The 18,288-nt window shown below is 50.1% G+C and overlaps 1 protein-coding gene across 4 annotated transcripts in view; it reads right to left on the reverse strand.

Moving 5' to 3' along the window:
• LOC137365475 (dynactin subunit 1-like) overlaps positions 1-18,288 on the reverse strand; it is a 336,296-nt gene that overhangs the window by 23,927 nt on the left and 294,081 nt on the right. For all 4 annotated transcript variants that reach the window (XM_068028030.1, XM_068027981.1, XM_068027938.1 and 1 more), the window contains one exon: positions 204-334. In XM_068028030.1, the coding sequence (XP_067884131.1) occupies positions 204-334 (131 nt within the window). The remainder of the gene's footprint in view (positions 1-203; positions 335-18,288) is intronic.

An 18,288-nucleotide genomic window follows, 5' to 3' on the forward strand; every position in this document is an offset into this window, starting at 1 on the left:
CACCCACCCATAATCGCCCCATCACCCTGCCCCATGTTCCCCACTGACCCTCCCCCAACACATTAACCCCTCCCTTAACCCCCCCACAACAATCTCCCCCGTCATCCCTCCCACCCCTATGCGCCATCACCAGCCCGTCCCCGATTCCTGATCCCACCCAGTTCCGCGTGTCGCTCCTCTACGGGATCGGGAGGAGTTTGCACCTTTAATTGGTTGTTCTCGTTCTTGAGTTGTTTGACAGAGAGTCGCAGAGCCTCAATGTGCTCCAGGAGGAACGGGGAGTCCTTGATCTGGATCGGACCAGGCCCACCGGTCACCTGCACCGAGCCAGTCCCTGCAGAAGATAAGAGAGTTAGCGCACAACAGACAGAACCAGACACCAGGAACAGGAAACATTCAACACTGCAGAGAGACGAGGCAGAGTGGAGTGAGAGCTCGACTGGGGGAGAGAGCAAGCGAGCGGGAGGCAGGGGGAGAGAGCGAGCGAGCGGGAGGCAGGGGGAGAGCGCGAGCGAGCGGGAGGCAGGGGGAGAGCGCGAGCGAGCGGGAGGCAGGGGGAGAGCGCGAGCGAGCGGGAGGCAGGGGGAGAGCGCGAGCGAGCGGGAGGCAGGGGGAGAGCGCGAGCGAGCGGGAGGCAGGGGGAGAGCGCGAGCGAGCGGGAGGCAGGGGGAGAGTGCGAGCGAGCGGGAGGCAGCGGGAGAGCGCGAGCGAGCGGGAGGCAGCGGGAGAACGCGAGCGAGCGGGAGGCAGGGGGAGAGCGCGAGCGAGCGGGAGGCAGGGGGAGAGCGCGAGCGAGCGGGAGGCAGGGGGAGAGCGCGAGCGAGCGGGAGGCAGGGGGAGAGCGCGAGCGAGCGGGAGGCAGGGGGAGAGCGCGAGCGAGCGGGAGGCAGGGGGAGAGTGCGAGCGAGCGGGAGGCAGCGGGAGAGCGCGAGCGAGCGGGAGGCAGCGGGAGAACGCGAGCGAGCGGGAGGCAGGGGGAGAGCGCGAGCGAGCGGGAGGCAGGGGGAGAGCGCGAGCGAGCGGGAGGCAGGGGGAGAGCGCGAGCGAGCGGGAGGCAGGGGGAGAGCGCGAGCGAGCGGGAGGCAGGGGGAGAGCGCGAGCGAGCGGGAGGCAGGGGAAGAGTGTGAGCTCGAGCGATCGCGCGCGCGAGGCTGGGGGAGAGAGAGAGCGAGGCCAGGCGAGAGAGGGAGCGAAGCTGGGGGAGAGAGAGGGGGGGGGCTGGGGGAGAGAGCGAGCGAGGGGGAGTCTGGGGAGAGAGAGAGAGAGAGGCTGGGGGAGAGAGAGAGAGAGGGAGTCTGGGGGAGAGAGAGAGAGGGAGTCTGGGGGAGAGAGAGAGAGGGAGTCTGGGGGAGAGAGAGAGAGGGAGTCTGGGGGAGAGAGAGAGAGAGAGGCTGCGGGAGAGAGAGAGAGAGAGAGAGGCTGCGGGAGAGAGAGAGAGAGAGAGGCTGCGGGAGAGAGAGAGAGAGAGGCTGCGGGAGAGAGAGAGAGAGAGGCTGCGGGAGAGAGAGAGAGAGAGAGGCTGCGGGAGAGAGAGAGAGAGAGAGGCTGCGGGAGAGAGAGAGAGAGAGGCTGCGGGAGAGAGAGAGAGAGAGGCTGCGGGAGAGAGAGAGAGAGAGGCTGCGGGAGAGAGAGAGGCTGGGGAGGAGCGAGAGAGAGGGAGGGAGTCTGGGGGAGAGGGAGAGAGAGCGAGTCTGGGGGAGAGGGAGAGAGAGCGAGCGAGTCTGGGGGAGGGAGAGAGAGCGAGCGAGACTGGGGGAGAGAGCAGCGAGACTGGGGGAGAGAGCAGCGAGACTGGGGGAGAGAGCAGCGAGACTGGGGGAGAGAGCAGCGAGGCTGGGGGAGAGAGCAGCGAGGCTGGGGGAGAGAGCAGCGAGGCTGGGGGAGAGAGCGAGGCTGGGGGAGAGAGCGAGGCTGGGGGAGAGAGCGAGGCTGGGGGAGAGAGCGAGGCTGGGGGAGAGAGCGAGGCTGGGGGAGAGAGCGAGGCTGGGGGAGAGAGCGAGGCTGGGGGAGAGAGCGAGGCTGGGGGAGAGAGCGAGGCTGGGGGAGAGAGCGAGGCTGGGGGAGAGAGCGAGGCTGGGGGAGAGAGCGAGGCTGGGGGAGAGAGCGAGGCTGGGGGAGAGAGCGAGGCTGGGGGAGAGAGCGAGGCTGGGGGAGAGAGCGAGGCTGGGGGAGAGAGCGAGGCTGGGGGAGAGAGCGAGGCTGGGGGAGAGAGCGAGGCTGGGGGAGAGAGCGAGGCTGGGGGAGAGAGCGAGGCTGGGGGAGAGAGCGAGGCTGGGGGAGAGAGCGAGGCTGGGGGAGAGAGCGAGGCTGGGGGAGAGAGCGAGGCTGGGGGAGAGAGCGAGGCTGGGGGAGAGAGCGAGGCTGGGGGAGAGAGCGAGACTGGGGGAGAGAGCGAGACTGGGGGAGAGAGCGAGACTGGGGGAGAGAGCGAGACTGGGGGAGAGAGCGAGACTGGGGGAGAGAGCGAGACTGGGGGAGAGAGCGAGACTGGGGGAGAGAGCGAGACTGGGGGAGAGAGCGAGACTGGGGGAGAGAGCGAGACTGGGGGAGAGAGCGAGACTGGGGGAGAGAGCGAGACTGGGGGACAGCGAGAGAGCGAGACTGGGAAAGAGCGAGAGCGACACCGGGGGAGAGAGCGAGGGAGATCGAGACTGGGAGAAAGAGTGAGACTGGGGGAGCAAGAGAGAGAGAGAGAGCAATATATACTTAATGTTACAGTTCTAAAGAGTGTGCAAGGACAGACAGACCTGGGGATCAGTGTGCATCAATTTATAGGAGGCAGGACATATCGAGAGGGTGGTTCGTAAAGCATCTGGGATCTTGGGCTTCAAAAATAGAGCCATTGAGAACAAAAGCAGGGAAGTTATGCTGAACCTTTATAAAGCTCTGGTTAAGCCCCAACTGGAATATTGCGTCCAGTTCTGGTCACCACACTTTAGGAAGGATGGGAGGGTCCTTGAGAGGGTGCAGAGGAGATTTACCAGAATGGATCCAGGGATGGAGATTTTGTTACAAGGTTAGGTTGGAAAAGCTGGGTTTGTTCTCCTTGGAGTAAAGGAGATTGATGGGAGATTTAATCGAAGTGAACAAAATTATGACCGGTTTAGACAAGTTAGACAAGGAAAAACCATTCCCATTAACTAATGGCACAAGGACTAGGTGACACAGATCGACGGTTTGTCTCCAGTGACCGAGTAGACAGACAGGAAGATATGGTGAGTGATAGCTGCAGCTGTCCATCTGTTCACCCTCTCTCCAAACCACCTTTAATGCCCTTGCCCCTGATAAGAGCAGACCCTCTACTCCATGCTTGTTCTCCTGCTGCAATCCCCATTTTCACACCCTTCAGGCCAAGGGACAGAGATAGCGGTGTGCCTGGGAGAGGGAAAGAGAGACAAATCTGTACTCGAAGCACTGTTTGTAGAAGGTAGTTGGGGAGGTGCTGGGTGTACTGGAGTGGAGGGAGAAGCAGGGGCGGGGGGAATGGGAGGTTGGGGAGGGGAGCCTGAGTGTGGGGTGATGACAACTGGTTACTGTACCTCCAAGCTGGTCCTCTGTCAGCAGTTTGGAGGATGCAAAGAAGAGACATGGAGAATCAATCAGTGGCAATGCAGACACAGAGTAAGGAAGGGCAAAAGAGGCCAGGAAACAGAACTAGCTTCAGAAAGCTCACAGATCTGAAACGTTAACTCTGTTTCTCTCTCCACAGATTCTGCCTGACCTGCTGAGTATTTCCAGCATTTTGTGTTTGTTTTAGCTTCTGGGTCAGGCTGGAGAGAGCCCAGCAGCACTCTCACATCATACTCAAAGCTCAACATCATTCTTGGTCAATCAGATTGGGAAAAGTGGCGTTACAGTGTAATAAGCCCATTGAAAACAGCAAATAAAGCACTGACTTCATTTCTACACAGATAAAACTGAGAAGTAGAGAAGCTATGTTAAAGAACTATTCCCTCAGTCCCATTCCCCTGCCTTCTCCCCATAACCCTGCACATTCTTCCTTTTTATATAACTGTCTAATTCCCTTTTGAATGCTTCAATTGAATCTGCCTCCAACACGTTCTCAGGCAGCGCATTCCAGACTTTAACCACTCATTGTGTGAAAAAGTTTTTCCTCATGTCACTTTTGCTTCTCTTACCGAATATTTGAAATCTGTGCCCTCTCATTCTCGATCCTTTCACGAGTGGGAACAGTTTCTCTCTATCTTCTCTGTCCAGACCCCTCATGATTTTGAATACCTCTATCAAATCACCTCTCAGCCTTCTCTTCTCCAAGGAAAACAATCCTAACTTCTCCAATCTATCTTCATAACTGAAATTCCTCATCCCTGGAACCATTCTCATGAATCTCTTCTGCACTCTCTCCAATGCTGTCACGTCTTTCCTCAAGTGCAGTGCCCAGAACTGGACACAATACTCCAGCTGAGGCCGAACTAGTGTCTTATACAATTTCAACATAACTTCCTTGCTCTTGTACTCTCTCCCCCTATTAATAAAGCCCAGGATACTTTCTGCTTTATTAACTGCTCTCTCAACCTGTCCTGCCACCTGCAATGACTTATGCACATACACACCCAGGTCTCTCTGCTCCTGCACTCCTTTAGAATTGTACCCTTTATTCTATATTGTCTCTCCATGTTCTTCCTACCAGAATGAATCACTTCACATTTCTCTGCATTGAATTTCATCTGCCACCTGTCTGCCTTTTCACCAACGTATCTATGTCCTTTTGAAGTTCCACACTATCCTCCTTACCGTTCACAATTGCTCCAAGTTTCATATCATCTACAAACTTTGAAATTGTGCCCTGTACACCAAGGTCTAGGTCATTAATATATATCAGGAAAAGCAAGGGTCCCAACACAGATCCCTGGGGAACTCCACTACAAACCTTCCTCCAGCCTGAAAAACATCCATTAACCACGACTCTTTGTTGCCTGTCACTCAGCCAATTCCCTATCCATGTTGCTACCATCCCTTTTCACAGAATCACACAGTGCAGAAGAGGCCCTTCGGCCCATCGAGTCTGCACCGATGCATTAAAACACCTGACCTGTCTACCTAATCCCATTTGCCAGCACTTGGCCCACAGCCTTGAATGTTATGACGTGCCAAGTGCTCATCCAGGTACTTTTTAAAGGATGTGAGGCAACCCGCCTCTACCACCCTCCCAGGCAGGGCATTCCAGACCGTCACCGCCCTCTGGGTAAAAAAGTTCTTCCTCAAATCCCCCTTAAACCTCCTGCCCCTCACCTTAAACTTGTGTCCCCTCGTAACTGACCCTTCAACTAAGGGGAACAGCTGCTCCCTATCCACCCTGTCCATGCCCCTCATAATCTTGTACACCTCGATCAGGTCACCCCTTTTATTCCATGAGCTCCAAGTTTGCTCACAGGTCTGCTGTGTGAAACATAAGGACGTAAGAAATAGGAGCAGGAGTAGGCCATTCAGCCCCTCAAGCCTGCCCCGCCATTCAATAAGATCATGGCTGATCTGTACCAGGCCTCAACTCCTCTTTCGGGCCTGCTCCGCATAACCCTCGACTCCCTGAGATTTCAAAAATCTCTCTACCTCCTCCTTAAATACCTTTAGTGACCTAGCCTCCACAACTCTCTGAGGTACAGAATTCCAGAGATTCACCACCCTCTGAGAGAAGAAATTCCTTCGCATCTCAGTTTCAAATGTGTGCCCCCTTATTCTGTAATTATGTCCCCTAGTTCGAGATTCCCCCACATCAGTGGAAACATCTTCTCAACATCTACCCTGTCAAACCCCCTTAAAATCTTATATGTTTAATAAGATCACCTCTCATTCTTATAAACTCCAATGAATAAAGGCCGAACCTGTTTAGCCATTCTTGGTAAGACAATCCCTTCATCCCAGGAATCAGCCGAGTGAACCTTTTCTGAACTGCCTCCAATGCCAGTATATCCTTTCTTAAATACAGGGACCAAAACTGTACACAGTACTCCAGGTGTGACCTCACCAACACCCTGTACAGTTGTAACAGGACTTCCGTGTTTTTAAACTCTAACCCTATAGCAATAAAGGCCAAAATTCCATTTGCCTTCCTAATTACTTGCTGAATCTGCATGCTAACCTTTTCTGTTTCATACACAAGAACACCCAGATCCCTCTGTACTGCAGTATTTTGTAGTCTTTCTCCATCTAAACAATAATCTGCCTTTTTATTCTTCGTACCAAAGTGAATTACCTCACACTTTCCCACATTGAACTCCATCTGACAAGTTTTTGCCCACTCACTTAACCTATCTATATCTTTGCAGTTCTTTGTGTCCTCATCACAACATGCCTTCCCACCTATTTTTGTATCATCAGCAAACCTGGATACACTACACTCTGTCCCTTCCTCCAAGTCATTAATATAGATAGTAAATAGTTGAGGCCCACTGGTTACGACTTTCTAACCTGAAAAAGACCCATTGATCCCAACTCTCTGATTTCTGTGTGTTAGACAATCCTCAATCCATGCCAACACATTACCCCCAATACCCTGAGCTCCTATTTTGTGCAATAACCTTTTATGTGGCACTGTATCAAACACCTTTTGAAAGTCCATGTACACCACATCAACAGCATTGCCCTCATCAACCCTCTCTGTTACCTCCTCAAAAAACTCCAGCAAGTTAGTTAAACATGATTTACCCTTAAGAAATCCATGCGGGCTTTCTTGAATTAACTTGCATTTGTCCACGTGACTATTGATTTTGTCCCGAATTAATTTTTCTAGAGGTTTTCCCACCATGGAAGTTAAACTGACTGACCTGTAGTTGCTGGATTTATCTTTACATCCTTTTTTGAACAAGGGTGTAATGTTTACAATTCTCCAGTCCTCTGGCACCAACCTCGAGTTTAAGGAAGACTGAAAAATTATGGCCAGTGCCTCTGCGATTTCCACCCTCACTTCCCTCAGTATCCTTGGATGCATCTCATCCAGCTCTGGTGCTTTATCCACTTTAAGTACAGACAGCCTATCTAATACTTCCTCCTCATCAATTTTAAACCCCTCTAGTGTCTGACTTACCTCCTCTTTCAACATTGCCTGGGTTGCATATTTGTCCTTAGGAAAGACAGATGCAAAGTATTAATACCTCAGCTATGCCCTCTGCCTCCATGTGTAAATCCCCTTTCTGGTCCCTAACCGGCCCCACTCCTGCTTTTACCACCCTTTTACTATTTATATGCCAATAGAAAACTTTGGGATTTCCTTTAATGCTAGCTGCCAGTCTCTTTTCATGCTCTCTCTTTGCTTCTCTTATTTGTTTTTTCACTTCCCCTCTGGACCTTCTATATTCAGCCTGGTTCTCAATAGTATTTTCTACCTGGCATCTGTCATAAGCACACTTTTTCTTCTTTATCTTAATCTCTATCTCTTTTGTCATCCAGGGAGCTCTGGATTTGTTTGCTCAACTTTTCCCCTTCGAGGGAAAATACCTTGACTGTGCCCAAACTACCTTTGAAGGTAGCCCATTGTTCAGCTACTGGTTTTCCTGCCAACTTTTGACTGCAATTTATTCGCCCCAGCTCCATTCTTATCCCATTGAAGTTGGCCTTCCCCCAGTTAATTATTCTTACTCTGGATTATTCTTTATCCATTTCCATAGTCAGCCTAAACCTTTATAATACAATGATTCACTTTCCCCTAAATGATCTCCGACTGATACTTGATCCTGTTGGTCTATCTCATTCCTAAACACTTGGATTAGAAACATACTGCTGTAGAAAATTTTCCTGAACACGCTCTAGGAACTCTTTCCCCTCACTGCCCTTTACATTACTATTATCCCAGTCTATGTTTGGATAATTAAAGTTCCCCACGAAAGGATTAGATAGAGAAAATGTTTCCTCTGGTGGGTGAGACCAGAAACACCCGCCATAATTATAAAAGAGTCACTGATAAATCTAATGGGGAATTCAGGAGAAAGTTCTTTCTCCAGAGAGTGGGGAGAATAGAACAAAGAACAAAGAAAATTACAGCACAGGAACAGGCCCTTCGGCCCTCCAAGCCTGCGCTGATCCAGATCCTCTATCTAAACATGTCGCCTATTTTCTAAGGGTCTGTATCTCTTTGCTTCCTGCCCATTCATGTATCTGTCTAGATACATCTTAAAAGACGCTATCGTGCCCGCGTCTACCACCTCCGCTGGCAACGCGTTCCAGGCACCCACCACCCTCTACCTAAAGAACTTTCCACGCATATCCCCCCTAAACTTTTCCCCTTTGACATTGAACTCGTGACCCCTAGTAATTGAATCCCCCACTCTGGGAAAAAGCTTCTTGCTATCCACCCTGTCTATACCTCTCATGATTTTGTACACCTCAATCAGGTCCCCCCTCAACCTCCGTCTTTCTAATGAAAATAATCCTAATCTACTCAACCTCTCTTCATAGCTAGCGCCCTCCATACCAGGCAACATCCTGGTGAACCTCCTCTGCACCCTCTCCAAAGCATCTCCATCCTTTTGGTAATGTGGCGACCAGAACTGCACGCAGTATTCCAAATGTGGCCGAACCAAAGTCTTACACAACTGTAACATGACCTGCCAACTCTTGTACTCAATACCCCGTCCGATGAAGGAAAGCATGCCGTATGCCTTCTTGACCACTCTATTGACCTGCGTTGCCACCTTCAGGGAACAATGGACCTGAACACCCAAATCTCTCTGTACATCAATTTTCCCCAGGACTTTTCCATTTACTGGATAGTTCACTCTTGAATTGGATCTTCCAAAATGCATCACCTCGCATTTGCCCTGATTGAACTCCATCTGCCATTTCTCTGCCCAACTCTTCAGTCTATCTATATTCTGCTGTATTCTCTGACAGTCCCCTTCACTATCTGCTACTCCACCAATCTTAGTGTCGTCTGCAAACTTGCTAATCAGACCACCTATACTTTCCTCCAAATCATTTATGTATATCACAAACAACAGTGGTCCCAGCACAATTCCCTGTGGAACACCACTGGTCACACGTCTCCATTTTGAGAAACTCCCTTCCACTGCTACTCTCTGTCTCCTGTTGCCCAGCCAGTTTTTTATCCACCTAGCTAGTACACCCTGGACCCCATGCGACTTCACTTTCTCCATCAGCCTGCCATGGGAAATCTTATCAAACGCCTTACTGAAGTCCATGTATACGACATCTACAGCCCTTCCCTCATCAATCAACTTTGTCACTTCCTCAAAGAATTCTATTAAGTTGGTAAGACATGACCTTCCCTGCACAAAACCATGTTGCCTATCACTGATAAGCCCATTTTCTTCCAAATGGGAATAGATCCTATCCCTCAGTATCTTCTCCAGCAGCTTCCCTACCACTGACGTCAGGCTCACCGGTCTATAATTACCTGGATTTTCCCTGCTACCCTTCTTAAACAAGGGGACAACATTAGCAATTCTCCAGTCCTCCGGGACCTCACCCGTGTTTAAGGATGCTGCAAAGATATCTGTTAAGGCCCCAGCTATTTCCTCTCTCGCTTCCCACAGTAACCTGGGATAGATCCCATCCGGACCTGGGGACTTGTCCACCTTAATGCCTTTTAGAATACCCAACACTTCCTCCCTCCTTATGCCGACTCGACCTAGAGTAATCAAACATCTATCCCTAACCTCAACATCCGTCATGTCCCTCTCCTCGGTGAATACCGATGCAAAGTACTCGTTTAGAATCTCACCCATTTTCTCTGACTCCACGCATAATTTTCCTCCTTTGTCCTTGAGTGGGCCAATCCTTTCTCTAGTTGATTAGAGATACAGCACTGAAACAGGCCCTTCGGCCCACCGAGTCTGTGACAAACATCAACCACCCATTTATACTAATCCTACACTAATCCCATATTTCTACCAAACATCCTCACCTGTCCCTATATTTCCCTACCACCTACTTAGACTAGTGACAACTTATAATGGCCAATTTACCTATCAACCTGCAAGTCTCATAGCTTGTGGAGAGGAAACCGGAGCACCCGGAGAAAACCCACGCAGACACAGGGAGAACTTGCAAACTCCACACAGGCAGTACCCGGAATCGAACCCGGGTCCCTGGAGCTGTAAGGCTGCGATGCTAACCACTGCGCCGCCCTCTTGTTCCTTATATATGAATAAAAGGCTTTGGGATTTTCTTTAACCCTGTTTGCTAAAGATATTTCATGACCCCTTTTAGCCCTCTTAATTCCTCGTTTCAGATTGGTCCTACATTCCCGATATTCTTCCAAAGCTTCGTCTTTCTTCAGCCGCCTAGACCTTATGTATGCTTCCTTTTTCCTCTTAGCTAGTCTCACAATTTCACCTGTCATCCATGGTTCCCTAATCTTGCCATTTCTATCACTCATTTTCACAAGAACATGTCTCTCCTGCACGCTAATCAACCTCTCTTTAAAAGCCTCCCACATATCAAATGTGGATTTACCTTCAAACAGCTGCTCCCAATCTACATTCCCCAGCTCCTGCCGAATTTTGGTATAGTTGGCCTTCCCCCAATTTAGCACTCTTCCTTTAGGACCACTCTCGTCTTTGTCCATGAGTTTTCTAAAACTTACGGAATTGTGATCACTATTCCCAAAGTAGTCCCCTACTGAAACTTCAACCACCTGGCCGGGCTCATTTCCCAACACCAGGTCCAGTATGGCCCCTTCCCGAGTTGGACTATTTACATACTGCCCGAGAAAACCCTCCTGGATGCTCCTTACAAATTCTGCTCCATCTAGACCTCTAACACTAAGTGAATCCCAGTCAATGTTGGGAAAATTAAAATCTCCTATCACCACCACCCTGTTGCTCCTACATCTTTCCATAACCTGTTTACATATTTGTACCTCTATCTCACGCTCGCTGTTGGGAGGCCTGGAGTACAGCCCCAACATTGTTACCGCACCCTTCCTATTTCTGAGTTCTGCCCATATTGCCTCACTGCTCGAGTCCTCCATAGTGCCTTCCTTCAGCACAGCTGTGATATCCTCTTTGACCAGTAATGCAACTCCTCCACCCCTTTTACCTCCCTCTCTATCCCGCCTGAAGCATCGATATCCTGGGATATTTAGTTCCCAATCATGCCCTTCCCTTAACCAAGTCTCAGTAATAGCAATAACATCATACTCCCAGGTACTAATCCAAGCCCTAAGTTCATCTGCCTTACCTACTACACATCTTGCATTAAAACAAATGCACCTCAGACCACCAGTCACTTTGCGTTCATCAAACTAATCCCACTACCCGGCTCTCTCCCCATAGCCATGTAACAACCCCAAACTAATCCTACTATCCCAGTCTCTCCCCATAGAGCTGTATCAATCCCAAAACTAATCTCACTGCTCCACCCTTTCCTCATAGCCAGGTATCAATCCCAAACAATCCTATTGCCTCTAAAAACCTGTATGTTCCTCCACTTCAAACATTTATCCACCTTTCCCTTCAAAGATTCTATGATGTCTACTTGAACCACTGCCTGAGATGTATGCTTCAACAGTGATTGCGTGATTCACAAAAACAGGCCATTCAGTCCGTCCGGGATTTGCCCTGTACGTGAGCTAATAGTTCTAATCACAGTCACCTGTCTTGTTCCCACCTCCCTTCATCCTCCTTTCCTTCCTCCCCCTCTCTAATCTAGTTTCGAATATCGACACAGTTTCTGCCTCAACCACTAACTCTGGAAGTGAATCCCACAGCCTCACAACTCTCTCCTGCTCTGTTCTAAATCATTTCCATTTAATTTTCTATCTCTGGCCTCTTGCTGTAGACCCTCAATTACTGAAACCATCTGCTTTTATCCACCTGTCCCATCCTTTCACCATTTTAAACACTTCATCACATCACCCCAAAATCTGTATTCGAATGGAAAAGTCTCCATTTTTCTTTTCATTTGCAGGCAGCACCTGAGTGACAGTGCTATAGCCTCTCTAAAGCTACAATATCCTCCGAAAATCTGCAGCCTTTATTGCACACAGTGCTCTAACTGAAGGCTTATTAAGCTTTTTACAGAGGTACAATTACACCTTGGGTTTTAAATGCTATGGCTGGAGAGCAGAGCTAGATGGAGAAGTATTATGGAATGATGTTTCCAACACATTGAGACCAGTCAGATGTCCCCTATTCCTGACCTCTCCTGTGGAAGGCATTCAGAACTTCATCCCTAATACCTGAAGGTAGCAGGACAAGTTGAGAAGACTTAAAAAGCATATGGGATTCTTGGCTTTATTAATAGAGGAATAGAGTACATCCAATAAGACCTGGACAACATTCAGGCTTGGGCTGATAAGTGGCAAGGAATAATCGCGTCACACAAGTGCCAGGCAATGACCATCTCCAACAAGAGAGAATCTAACCATCACCCCTTGACATTCAATGGCATTACCATCACTGAATCCCCTACTATCAACATTCTGTGAGTTACCATTGACCAGAAACTGAACTGCACCACTTTCTTTTTTTATCTGTTTCATGGGATGTGGGCGTTGCTGGCAAGGCCAACATTTGTTGCCCATCCCTAATTGCCCAAGAAGATGCTGGTGAGCCGCCTTCTTGAACCGCTGCAGTCCACCTGGTGTACGTACACCGACTTTTCTGTAGCACTTTTGCTACAACTGAGTGGCTTGCTCGGCCATTTCAAGGGGCAGTTAAAACTCAACCACATTGCTGTGGGTCTGGACTGACATGTAGGCCAGACCAAGTAGCGACGGCAGATTTCCTTCCCTGAAGGACATGAGTGAACCAGATGGGTTTCTTGCCTTGCCTGTCCAGATGCCTTTCAAATGTTGCTACTGTTCCTGCCTCCACCACCTCCTCAGACAGCTCATTCCAGATACCCACTATTCTTTGTGTGAAAAATTTACCCCTTTGATCCCCTTTAAACCTCCTTTGGGGAGTCAGAAGGTGAGTTACTCGCTGCAGGATTCCGAGACTCTGACCGGCGCAGTGGTTAGCACCGCAGCCTCACAGCTCCAGCGACCCGGGTTCAATTCTGGGTACTGCCTGTGTGGAGTTTGCAAGTTCTCCCTGTGTTTGCATGGGTTTTCTCCGGGTGCTCCGGTTTCCTCCCACATGCCAAAGACTTGCAGGTTGATAGGTAAATTGGCCATGATAAATTGCCCCTAGTATAGGTTGGTGGTAGGGAAATATAGGGACAGGTGGGGATGTGGCAGGAATATGGAATTAGTGTAGCATTAGTATAAATGGGTGGTTGATGGTCGGCACAGACTCGGTGGGCCGAAGGGCCTGTTTCAGTGCTGTATCTCTAAACTAAACTAAACTATCCAATCTCTCTGAATAACTCAAGCCCTCCAAACCAGGCAAGATCCTTGTGAATCTTTTCTGCACCCTCTCTAGCTTAACCACATCTTTCCTGTAGTGTGGCGACCAGAACTGCACACAGTACTCCAAATGCGGCCTAACCAATGTTATGTACAACTGTACAACTAGGATACACCTGGTCAAGCCCTGGGCATTTATCCACCTTAATGCCCTTCAAAACCTCCAACATCTCCTCCTTTGTAATGTTGATATGCTCCAGGATATCGGTGTTCCCTCCCTTTAACTCATTAGCTTCCATGACCTTCTCCACAGTAAATACAGACGAGAAGTATTCATTTAAGACCTCGCCCATTTCCCGTGGCTCCACACATAGATTACCACACTGATCCTTAAGGGGACCTACTCTCTCCCTAGCTACCCTTTTACTCTTAATATACTTATAGAATCTTTTAGGATTCTCCTTCATCTTATCTGCCAGGGAAATCTCATGGCCCCTTTTCGCCCTCCTAATTTCCTTCTTAAGTGTAGTCCTACATCCCCTATACTCCTCGAGGGACTCGCTCAATCCCAGCTGCCTATCCCTGACCTCTGCCTCCTTCTTTGTCCTGACCAGACCCTCAATATCCCTCGTCAACCTAGGTTCCCAAAACTTGCCAGCCTTGCCCTTCCATCTAACAGGAACATACCAGCCCTGAACTCTTCCTATCTCACTTTTAAAAGCCTCCCACTTGCCAGACATCCCTTTACCTGTAAACAACCTCTCCCATTCAACTTTTGAGAGTCCCTGTCTGATACCATTGAAATTAGCCTCCCCGCAATTTAGGACTTCAACCTGAGGACCAGTCCTATCCTTTTCCATAACTATCTTGAATCTAATAGGGTTATGGTCACTGGTCTCAAAGTGCTCCCCCACTGACACATCAACCACCTGCCCATCCTCATTTCCTAAGAGGAGGTCGAGTGTAGCCCCTTCTCTAGTAGGGCCATCCACATACTGCTTCAGAAAACTATCCTGGACACACTTAACAAATTCTTCCCCATCTGATCCCTTAGCACTAAGGCAGTCCCAGTTAATATTAGGGAAGTTAAAATCACCTACTGTTACAACCCTATAATTCCTACACCTATCTGTGATTTCCCTCCATATATGCTCCTCCAATTCCCTCTTACTAATGGGGGGCCTACAGTATAATCCCATCAAAGTGATCACCCCTTTCTTATTTCTAAATTCTACCCATATGGCCTCGCTGGACATTCCCCCTGGGATATCCTCTCTTAGTACTGCCGTGATATCCTCCCTAATCAATAGTGTAACTCCCCCTCCTCTCCTACCTCCACCTCTGTCACGCCGGAAGCATCGGTACCCCGGAACTTTGAACTGCCAGTCCTGCCCATCCCTCAACACCGTTTCCGTAATAGCTATAATATCACAATCCCATGTACCGATCCATGCTCTGAGTTCATCTGCCTTACCTGTAAGGTTTCTTGCATTAAAGTAAATGCAGTTTAGCCTACCAGACCTTCCACGCTCCCTGTCCTGCCCCTGTCCGGCCTGCCTACTGGATTTGCTTGCTTTAACCTCCACATTTGCCTCAACTATCTCATCGGAGAGACTACTACTTTGAGTCCCAGTCCCTGCAAGACTAGTTTAAACCCTCCCGAGTAGTACTCGCAAACCTCCCCGCAAGGATATTGGTCCCCCTCCAGTTCAGATGCTACCCGTCCTTCTTGTACAGGTCACCTCTGTACCAGAAGAGATCCCAATGATCCAAGTAGCTGAAGCCCTCCCGCCTACACCAGCTCTTCAGCCATGCATTCATTTGCCTAATCCTCCTATTCCTACCCTCACTAGCACGTGGCTCAGGGAGTAATCCTGAGATTACAACCCTAGAGGTCCTGCTTTTTAACCTTCTGCCTAACTCCCTATATTCACTTTGTAAGACATCATCTCTTCCTGCCTATGTCGTTAGTACCAATATGGACCATGACCTCTGACTGCTCACCCTCCCCTTTCAGAATATCCTGTGCCCGCTCAGAGACATCCTTCGCCCTGGCACCTAGGGTCTGATCGAGGAATTTGGGAGTGAGTTATAGGATGGTTATAGGATGGGGTCTAATCAAGGGATTTGGAGTGAGTTACAGGTTGGGCTTTGATCGAGGGGTTGAAGTGATTAACAGGATGGGGTCTGATCGAGGTGTTTGGAGTGAGTTACAGGATGGGGTCTGATCGAGGGGGTTTGGAGTGAGTTACAGGATAGGGTCTGATCGAGGGGTTTGGAGTGAGTTACAGGATAGGGTCTGATCGAGGGGGGTTGAAGTGATTAACAGGATGGGGTCTGATCGAGGTGTTTGGAGTGAGTTACAGGATGGGGTCTGATCGAGGGGTTTGGAGTGAGTTACAGGATAGGGTCTGATCGAGGGGGGTTGAAGTGATTAACAGGATGGCGTCTGATCGAGGTGTTTGGAGTGAGTTACAGGATGGGGTCTGATCGAGGGGGTTTGGAGTGAGTTACAGGATAGGGTCTGATCGAGGGGTTTGGAGTGAGTTACAGGATGGGGTCTGATCGAGGGGTTTGGAGTGAGTTACAGGATGGGGTCTGATCGAGGGGGTTTGGAGTGAGTTACAGGATAGGGTCTGATCGAGGGGTTTGGAGTGAGTTACAGGATGGGGTCTGATCGAGGGGTTTGGAGTGAGTTACAGGATGGGGTCTGATCGAGGGGGTTTGGAGTGAGTTACAGGATGGGGTCTGATCGAGGGGTTTGGAGTGAGTTACAGGATGGGGTCTGATCGAGGGGTTTGGGAGTGAGTTACAGGATGGGGTCTGATCGAAGGGGTTTGGAGTGAGTTACAGGATGGGGTCTGATCGAGGGGGTTTGGAGTGAGTTACAGGATGGGGTCTGATCGAGGGGGTTTGGAGTGAGTTACAGGATGGGGTCTGATCGAGGGGGTTTGGAGTGAGTTACAGGATAGGGTCTGATCGAGGGGTTTGAGAGTGAGTTACAGGATAGGGTCTGATCGAGGGGGTTTGGAGTGAGTTACAGGATGGGGTCTGATCGAGGGGTTTGGAGTGAGTTACAGGATGGGGTCTGATCGAGGGGTTTGGAGTGAGTTACAGGATGGGGTCTGATCGAGGGGTTTGGAGTGAGTTACAGGATAGGGTCTGATCGAGGGGGTTTGGAGTGAGTTACAGGATGGGGTCTGATCGAGGGGTTTGGGAGTGAGTTACAGGATGGGGTCTGATCGAGGGGTTTGGGAGTGAGTTACAGGATAGGGTCTGATCGAGGGGTTTGGAGTGAGTTACAGGATGGGGTCTGATCGAGGGGTTTGGGAGTGAGTTACAGGATGGGGTCTGATCGAGGGGTTTGGAGTGAGTTACAGGATAGGGTCTGATCGAGGGGTTTGGAGTGAGTTACAGGATGGGGTCTGATCGAGGGGTTTGGAGTGAGTTACAGGATGGGGTCTGATCGAGGGGTTTGGGAGTGAGTTACAGGATGGGGTCTGATCGAGGGGTTTGGAGTGAGTTACAGGATGGGGTCTGATCGAGGGGTTTGGAGTGAGTTACAGGATAGGGTCTGATCGAGGGGGTTTGGAGTGAGTTACAGGATAGGGTCTGATCGAGGGGGTTTGGAGTGAGTTACAGGATAGGGTCTGATCGAGGGGGTTTGGAGTGAGTTACAGGATGGGGTCTGATCGAGGGGTTTGGAGTGAGTTACAGGATGGGGTCTGATCGAGGGGGTTTGGAGTGAGTTACAGGATGGGGTCTGATCGAGGGGTTTTGGAGTGAGTTACAGGATGGGGTCTGATCGAGGGGTTTGGAGTGAGTTACAGGATAGGGTCTGATCGAGGGGTTTGGAGTGAGTTACAGGATGGGGTCTGATCGAGGGGTTTGGAGTGAGTTACAGGATGGGGTCTGATCGAGGGGGTTTGGAGTGAGTTACAGGATGGGGTCTGATCGAGGGGTTTGGAGTGAGTTACAGGATGGGGTCTGATCGAGGGGTTTGGAGTGAGTTACAGGATGGGGTCTGATCGAGGGGTTTGGAGTGAGTTACAGGATAGGGTCTGATCGAGGGGGTTTGGAGTGAGTTACAGGATGGGGTCTGATCGAGGGGTTTGGGAGTGAGTTACAGGATGGGGTCTGATCGAGGGGTTTGGGAGTGAGTTACAGGATAGGGTCTGATCGAGGGGTTTGGAGTGAGTTACAGGATGGGGTCTGTTCGAGGGGTTTGGGAGTGAGTTACAGGATGGGGTCTGATCGAGGGGTTTGGAGTGAGTTACAGGATAGGGTCTGATCGAGGGGTTTGGAGTGAGTTACAGGATGGGGTCTTATCGAGGGGTTTGGAGTGAGTTACAGGATGGGGTCTGATCGAGGGGTTTGGGAGTGAGTTACAGGATGGGGTCTGATCGAGGGGTTTGGGAGTGAGTTACAGGATGGGGTCTGATCGAGGGGTTTGGAGTGAGTTACAGGATAGGGTCTGATCGAGGGGTTTGGAGTGAGTTACAGGATGGGGTCTGATCGAGGGGTTTGGAGTGAGTTACAGGATGGGGTCTGATCGAGGGGGTTTGGAGTGAGTTACAGGATGGGGTCTGATCGAGGGGTTTGGAGTGAGTTACAGGATGGGGTCTGATCGAGGGGTTTGGAGTGAGTTACAGGATGGGGTCTGATCGAGGGGTTTGGAGTGAGTTACAGGATGGGGTCTGATCGAGGGGTTTGGAGTGAGTTACAGGATGGGGTCTGATCGAGGGGTTTGGGAGTGAGTTACAGGATAGGGTCTGATCGAGGGGTTTGGAGTGAGTTACAGGATGGGGTCTGATCGAGGGGTTTGGAGTGAGTTACAGGATGGGGTCTGATCGAGGGGTTTGGAGTGAGTTACAGGATGGGGTCTGATCGAGGGGTTTGGAGTGAGTTACAGGATGGGGTCTGATCGAGGGGTTTGGGAGTGAGTTACAGGATAGGGTCTGATCGAGGGGTTTGGAGTGAGTTACAGGATGGGGTCTGATCGAGGGGTTTGGAGTGAGTTA

Source organism: Heterodontus francisci, chromosome 1 (assembly GCF_036365525.1).
Source record: "Heterodontus francisci isolate sHetFra1 chromosome 1, sHetFra1.hap1, whole genome shotgun sequence".
NCBI lineage: Eukaryota > Metazoa > Chordata > Chondrichthyes > Heterodontiformes > Heterodontidae > Heterodontus > Heterodontus francisci.